This window comes from Vicia villosa, unplaced genomic scaffold (assembly GCF_029867415.1).
Source record: "Vicia villosa cultivar HV-30 ecotype Madison, WI unplaced genomic scaffold, Vvil1.0 ctg.001425F_1_1, whole genome shotgun sequence".
In the NCBI taxonomy this organism is placed as follows: Eukaryota; Viridiplantae; Streptophyta; class Magnoliopsida; order Fabales; family Fabaceae; genus Vicia; species Vicia villosa.
The window spans coordinates 40,647-49,092 of NW_026705615.1; the positions used below are offsets into that span (position 1 = coordinate 40,647).

General features: G+C 34.3%; 1 protein-coding gene across 13 annotated transcripts; it reads right to left on the minus strand.

The window, feature by feature from the left end:
- Nucleotides 1-833: 833 nt before the first annotated feature.
- Nucleotides 834-3,180, minus strand: LOC131635097 (probable oxidosqualene cyclase). Of its 13 annotated transcripts, none has more exons than XM_058905704.1 (6): nt 2,906-3,180; nt 2,252-2,346; nt 2,054-2,107; nt 1,481-1,518; nt 1,264-1,385; nt 834-1,094 (listed from the first exon to the last, which is right to left on the minus strand). In XM_058905704.1, exons 3-6 carry the CDS (start codon nt 2,085-2,087, stop codon nt 1,010-1,012), a joined length of 279 nt encoding a protein of 92 aa, XP_058761687.1. In that variant the 5' UTR covers nt 2,088-2,107; nt 2,252-2,346; nt 2,906-3,180; the 3' UTR covers nt 834-1,009. The 13 variants fall into 13 exon arrangements, 9 of the variants coding, with proteins under 9 accessions (XP_058761687.1, XP_058761683.1, XP_058761684.1 ...); XM_058905700.1 differs by having other exon boundaries at nt 2,054-2,161; XM_058905701.1 differs by having other exon boundaries at nt 2,054-2,161; nt 2,863-3,180.
- Nucleotides 3,181-8,446: the final 5,266 nt, after the last annotated feature.

Below are 8,446 nucleotides of genomic sequence, written 5' to 3' on the forward strand. Positions count from 1 at the left end.
AATGGTCGTGATTGAAGGGATTTGAGGGGGGCCTCATATCTAGGTGAGTCTTAGATAGAAATCTAACTTGGGTAATGATTAAGTGAGAAGTTGTAAACGGGGGAGTTTAGCTTTGAATTGATACTATCATAGTGGATTTATCTCTGACTTGGTAGCCCCTAGAGTAGGTTGGTTGAACCGAACTGGGTTAACAATTCTTTGTGTTATCTATGTTCTACACTAGTTTATTGATCTGGTATAAGATGTTATAACATCGGTTATGACATCAGGGAATTCTTTCAAAGCATGTGCTTTCAGCAAATCAACCCAGATCAAAACCTGATTGTAATCTCTGTGCTATCATTATAAATGATTCCAATATCCTTATGATCTTCTATCATGCTAGTGTTAAAATTGAAGATCATATTATATATCCTACTTTTGCAGTTTTATAACAGACCAGATGTCACGACATCATAGATGACATCCGGGTTCTGTCATACCAAAATTTCAAAATATTTTTTGGAAGAAATGGACAAGCAAATAATATATAAATTGGATATACTTCATTTTGAAGAACAATAATGTCAACTCAAATATTAGATGGGATACCTAAACTAGTATAACAGTTTTATTAACCTATTGTGACAAAAATTTAGATGATATCAAAAAATTAAACCCCAAAACCCAGCAATAACTAATTGCCACAAGTTCAATTAATTTTACATCACACCGACTTTGTCAATTAAATGCTCTCGAGCTTAATTTATAGTTGAATACGCAAGATATGAACTCAATTAACTAGAAATCTCCCCTCAGCGGGCTAATAAATAAAGTTCAATTAGATTGATTTATTTGTTGAATTTGTAATTGTGTCTAAAACAACACACCTCACTTGTATTAATAATGTAATTACAATAAACCTATTGAATGCTAAATTGATTGAATGCTTAATATTTTCTCAATCAGTGACATAGTACAGCTAAGGATATAAATATGTGACTAATTCTAACAATTAGCAGATGGAAAGTTAACTCACACAAGGAATCTTGTCCATAGCATCAACTTCCAAAGCATTATGATTCCCTGACTTTGACAATGAGACAGAGAGTTTCCTATATTATCACACCATGAAAAGAATTACCGAGAGAATATGAATTTTAAGCCAAAAATAAACCGAAATCATAAGTGGAAGATCAGTAATCACAAGACCTGTCTGATTTTTCATAATCTAGCATTAAAATAAAAGGATATTTGGCTTAATTATTTTCTTTTATCAATTACTCCATTAAATTCCAAACATATACCTGCATAGATGAAATGAAATTAACCGCATCGAAGAACTCTTCTGTTTCCGTTGCTTTCCCGACAATGATAAATGACAAGTTTGCTAACAAAATGGCTGCCTGAAAATACCATAGAGAAAAGAAATGTGGTTAGTGTGATACTTAAAAGCTTCAAAATTAGGGTTCTCCAACCAACAACAAATCATGTTTAGTACCTGTATATGTTTTACATGTAGTGTAAATACCTTATTAACTGGACCAAGACAGATATAGTTAGTGTTTTGATCCTCGTAGTGAATATGTTTCATAACATGATTCAGCAAGATTGAGTAGGGCCAATGCATGATAAGAGGTTCAACAAGATTGTCAAGAAAAGGCCATAAAGTATTTTGTATGATTGGAGATGGATGATACAAATTTTCTTTAGCACATAGGTATTTAACATGGTGCCAATCAAGTAAGTGATAAGGAAGGGTATAAAGTTCTTTTCTAAGAGATAAAACACAAAATAAAATCAAATCAACATTCTAACAAGCACAAAATAAGATCAAATCAACATGTTTAAGAAACTCTCAAATAACCAAATAAATAGCTAAAACTCAAGATTATCCTAAAATACACTCTAGCACGAAACAAAATTAAATTAGCATGTTTACCAAACTCTCAAATAACCAAACTAAATAAGCTAAACTCAAGATCATGCTGCAAAAACATTTATAGTTGCTACAATACAGATTTGAATCAAAATCTGAAATGAGAAAAAAAAACATAAAAACAGAAAATCTTACATAGATTTGTGCTTATCTTCAACAAGAATGGCATTGTTCAAATGAATATCAAACCTTAAAAACCAAATTCAAAATCAAAAGCATGAGGGGCTCTCCTCTGAGAATATTCTACAGAAAAGGAATAGACAATATTTTAACAACTAGAAAATTAAAGAAAATCGAAAGTGAAATGTATAAGAACCCGAGGAAAACCCTCACTTGGACCGGTAATGCCGTGAATGGAGTCCATTATGGATCCGATCCAATTAAAGGACCTCACAATAGTAAACTCCTATCTGTTTCAGCACCCTCACCTGTCAATGATCACATGTTAGTGAGATAAGCTAAGAAATATAAACACCGACACTGACACGAATACAACTTTTTAAAAGTGAGTAAATTAAATGTAAAGAACGCAGCGATACCGAAAAAACACCATGAAGGTGGAATATGTTGTGTCAAAACCAACAAAAATGAAGAATCTATTAAGTATGGACGATAAGTGTTGAAGTTTATTAAATGCGCTAAATGTACCAAATCAAGAATGAGAGGACTACCATGGCCATCGTAAACACTGATTTTTGTTTGAAGGAAGCCGTGAATGGGTGAATCTTGTATTTGTTTCATAAGAGATATCTTGTTTTTCCTTATACAGGATAAACCGTCGTCTTGCTTTCGTTTCAGCGTAGGGTTTATATATTTGATTTTGGTTTATCTAAAAAACCCTAACAGATCCCTGAGAGCTTTCAAAAGCAAGATCTAAAACAATACGAATTCAGAAGAGCAGAAGAACGAAGGTTGAAAGTGAGCAAAAGATAAAAGCTGCATACCTTGTTTTTTCTATATGTATTTGGCGTCTACAAATTTAATTACCTTGTAATTTGTAATCACTCTCAATAATGAATTAGGGATCGGGGACCGACAGGGTCCGAGGGTTTATGTGGTTGTGCTTTTGCATTTTGATTGATGTTCTTAAGCCATGGCCGTGAGGATAGCAGAGAGGTGAGAAAGAAATAGAGAGTGTGATTCTTTTGTGTTGGTTTGTAAGTTGCAGATTCAGCTTAGGTGAGAATGAACTAGGGTTTCTGATGAGAAAGAAGGGACGAAGGTTTTGAAGAGAGAGAAAGAAGGGAAATCCTTTTGTGAGGAACAGGAGAGGAAAAATTAGGTTAGAATGAGGCACTTTATTGTATTTACATTTCAATGTTTTTTTTCTTTTCTCTAATCTAAAAAAAATAAAAAATAAATAATTAACGAGAGAGAAACTAAAAAAAAGAGGGAAATTCTGGCGGGGTATCTTTTTTTCATCTTAGGCCATAGTTTTAAGTGAAAATTATAATTCCGCGATTTTTATTTGCGGCTAAAAATATCTACAGTTTGTTAACTGTGACAAATGAAGAAAAGGCCACACTTTCACACTCCGGTTTCAAAGTTTTAAAACATATGTCTACGATTTGAGACTTCTAGCTAAAGCTTGTATGTTGCCACAGTTTTTGAGTTGTGAAAAAATTTAGTGTGGTCGTAGGCCAAAAATGTCGTAGTGCTTATTGTTAGAACAAGATTGAGAATCTATGTTCAAAATCTGGTTTTGATGATAACGAACATATATTTTGTGAGTAACAATTTTATTACTAATGGTTTCATTTAGTGTGCAGATGTTAAACTTAAAGCATTATACAAGATACATCAGAAACAGACTCAAATGTGAAAGAATAAGGATCCAACAGTACAAGAGTACAATGACTACATCAGGAACTAGCTCAGATAAGAAAGAATATACGAGGAACCAAACATCCAGAAGATTGACAAAGCCAAAACATCATTCATCAGATGTTCTGATTAAGAACACCTCAAACAAGCCAAAGTCAGCAGATCAGAAGCAAAAGAAGCAACAATAAAAAAAAGACCACTCAGAAGAACAAACAATATCAACGCTCACATACAACAAGCACAAAATCAAAAAGTCCAGATGGAATCACTGAACGGTTCAGTCATCTAGAAGTTAGTCACTCGCGGGTAGCTTGTGCAGGGTTAGTCATAACAGTTAGCTGTGCAGGTTGTTAGTCACAACGGAGGATCGTGCAGATGTAATCAATTTTGGTTATAGTGGATTAAGACCTCTGTTGAGAGGCAGATCACCTGAGGAAGGTGGACTGGAGGTAGCCTTATTCAGAAGGTGAACCAGGATAAAAATGAACATGTCTTTTACTTTTTGTTCAATTCATTTAACTTAGAACATTTACGCAGAATGTCTTCAGAACTGTACTTAGACAAGTCAGAAGTTCTTTGCATGAACTTTGCATTAGAACTGCACATCCTTTCAAAAATTTCTTTTTTAAACATCAAGACAAACATGAACTTTGCATTAGAATTATATTTCTCATAATAAACATTCTTTGCATATGAACAAGTACTTGAAACCAGGAAAGTTTCCATCATGAGCTGCAGATGAAAAGTTTAATCCTCTCAAGGGACAACTTGTGTTCAGAACTCCATTGAGTTCGAGCGAGGATATCTCAAATTCTGATCACCCTCAGGGGCACAAGAGCAGTTGAATACTCTGTTGAGTAAGAGTTCATATATCTGGGGCAATCAGGTCAAGATTCAAAGGATCTTTCAAGACTATTGAATAATCAGGGACATTCACCCAAGCACGGTTGAAACTACCTCTAACCCTGATCAATCAGGGGCATTATTCCTAAGTTCATGATACTAGGGCATGCTGCTTATGATAGCACAAAATCTCAGAAAGTCCTCTCGACAGACAATTGCTTCAGAAATACATCAAAAAGCACAAATATCTCCTGTGCCTAACTCAGTTGGCTAAAGGCTAATGTATACAAGGGACATAACATGCTATTGTCCAATTCATCTGGGGAAATCAAGTCAAGGTTCAGAGAATCTCTCAAAGGCACTAAACAGTCAGAGAAGCAAGCCTATCACTTGAGGCATGTTGCATTAGTCACAAATCTCAGCAAAAGCTATTTAGCTACTAGTAGCAGGATCAGTATCTCCTTCGAAGTTCTAATTCCAGTAATCTCAAGAATCAAGTATACCAAGTTACCGACTCTAGGGACAAATAGACTCCCATAGGCAAGGGACCACATATGGTTAAAAAGTGTTTTCCAACAAGTACTTGCAGACATGGGGCAATGAAAAATTGAAATCTCAGGGAATCTTCCCCACAGAGTAGTTTTCACAAAATATCTCTCCAAGGTAATCCTCGAGGAGTTATCTTCAAATATCCTCTTCCCAATAGAGACTTGGCTCCCCAACACTACGGGCTCTCCGATACAATCTTCTTCACCAACAGGGTTTATTCAAACTCACTGTTCCCAATAAAGTTGGCACTCACAGTGGAAATTTGGTCAGGTATCCATCTTATTCAAACTCACTGTCCCAATGAAACTTGAAAAATGGCCACACAATATAATGCCAATACCTGGGAAAAGATTGGATACTGAAGTGGCTATGAGTGGGCATTGGTTACCTACGTGGGCTATGGAAGAAAAATTTCAAGTCACACACTCCTATAACAAACAACAGTTTATTGTAGATATATCTAGAAAGTCTTGTACTTGTAACTTCTGGGAGTTAGTATGCATACCTTGTAGGCATGCTGTTGCAGCACTAAGCTTTAGACAACAGAATCCAGAATTGTTTGTAGATGAATGCTACTCTAGGGATAAATATGCTCAATGTTATGGGTTTGCTGTGAGCCCTATTAATGGACAGGAAATGTGGCCTTAAGGTTGATACTGGGGATCTTTTACCCCCAAACTACAAGAAAGGTCCAGGCAGACCTAGGGAGCTGAGGAAGGGGCTAGAAGAAGATCGTCTGGTGTATCTTATAGATGCACTAAATGTGATAAGGTTGGACACAATGTGAAATCTTGCAAGAGTAAGAAACAACATCCTAATGGTTTGAAGAGAAAGGTAATGTAAATGATGTCTGATGATTATTATATTTCTGGTGAGTTTAAATTGTTTCTAATGCTTAGTGTTTTCATTGCATGTAGTATAAGAAGGTTAAGTCTGGTGTAAGTTCAGCTGAAACAAGTGCAAGTGTTGATGTCCCAAGTCAAACTGAAGCTGAAACTGGTGTAAACGCAGCTGAAACAGGTGCAAGTGTTGATGTCCCAAGTCAAACTGAACCTGTCCCAAAGTCAAACTGAACCTGTGCCAAGTCAAACTAAACCTGTCCCAAGTCAAACTGAACATGTCCCAAGTCAAACTGAAGCTATCCCAAGTGAAAATCCTGCAACACAGACTGCCTATTCTACTAATGTATTTGGAGACATCACTAATGAGATGCTTTCAAGTATACCAGACATCAGTCAAAATATGAAAATAAGCTATGCCAAAAGTGTACCAAACAAGATCAAGAAGCGCAAAGCTAAGGTCAAGCAAGATTTCATCCCAAAGAGAAAGAGGCAAAGTGAGAGGGTTAAACTTTTCTGGTTTAAAAAACCAATCATTGGACCAAGTGCAGAGGATCAATCTATCACATTAAGTGAAGAAGAGGATTGCTATGGAACTCAAGGTGCAAGGAAGGTTGCTAAAAAGGCTAAGAAGAAGTCTATTTATGATCTTTAGTGATTACTTGTAACTTGTTATTTATTGGCTGTTATTTTGTTGCACACTTTTGGTGCATTATTTTGAATTGCACACTTTTAGTGCATTATTTTGTAATGATAATATATAGCTTTTGGGGAAATATTTTGTAATGACAATTGCACTCTTTTGGTGCACTAACTAATGAATATGTATAATCTTCAGCTTAATAGCAGTCATCAAATGTTTCATCAACTTTGGTTACAACATAAATCAACAATTTCATTCATCAAATTGTAACTAAACTCGTACATCAAATGTTTGACAGATGAAAGTAAATAAACTTCAACCTACATGAAATTGACAATTACATCAACTTGTACATAAATGCAAAAAACAACCAAGAAAAAACAAGTGCCATCTTCTGCTTAACAGCAGTCTTCCTCTCTACTTCAACCTTCAATTTTGCCTTCAATAATTTCTTCAAAACTGTTTGTAACTCCTTTTATGTTTTGTCACAGATTTTACAAACCCCTTGAATATTAGCATTTCATTTTAGTGAGTCTCCATATTCATCATCCCATATAAACAAATCGCAGCTATTCTCATTATGCATAAACAAAAAACCCAACACCCAGTGATTATCAACATTCGAGAGAAGAAAGAAACAGGTTTAAAAAATTTGGAAATTCAAACTCAAACTTACCCCAGCATTGCGACACTTCCAGAACTTCCAATTTAGGTTTCGAGCTGTCGACGAAACCCACATCTTCATAGCTAGGTCACAGCCGCATCTGGGTTGACCCGTAAATGTATTGCTTGTGCTGCTTCCAATCGATTTTCTACAAGACATGATCCTTTGAACAACGATGGCTGTAGTTGGGACGATAGAGAAGAGCAAAAAAGCCGAAGTACAACAATGGAAGCACGCAAGAACAGTGAAGAAGAAAATTTTGGGAAATCTGTAACCTAATTTGCCAATTACAAAGTTATATAATTTAATTCCATGTCAGCAAATAATTAAAATGCCAACAGGCATCATACATGGCCAAGTCAGCGTAACATGAGTTTAGGGGTTAGTGGTATTGAAACCTGGGTTTCATAAGGGGGCAACCTTAAAAAAAATTTAATAGGGGGGAAACCCAAAACTCGCCCAAATGGCAGGAGGTGACAACTATTTATCCTTTAACTTTATAAGCCACTGTCTTTAAAATTTTAGTTGCCTTGCTTACAAAAAATCCTTATAATTTTAGTTAGTTATAATATCTCTACAAATAATTCTTTTGTATTTAGTTTTTAAAATTTGTCAATTTAATTTTTAATTTTGTCTCATGTTATATGGTTTTTAACTATAAAAAATGTATTTTATATTTTATAAAATATTTAGTTTTATTTATAAAGTAAAAAGGAAATAAAAATAAACATTACAATGAATAAATTCTACAAAAACTAAAATAAAATAAGAAACCAACAGAAAAAAAAGTGTGTATATATATATATATATATATATATATATATATATATATATATATATATATATATATATATATATATATATATATAAAGGGACATGATCAAATGATACTAAGATGACAAACTTAATAATATGACACTTTCGATTCATCTTCACCCCATATCGGTATAATAAAATCCACCGTTGGATTGGAAGCTATTATCATATAGATCATGACTATAAAATTTAACATCAATCAGAAATCATTTGACATGTCAACAAGGTGCATAGAAACTAACGTCTTACAAAACTTCATGAAAACCGTTAATATTGATCATTCTCTTTAACATATCAAATGATTTTTTATTGATGTGAAATTTTATAGGCATGATCTATATGATAATAGA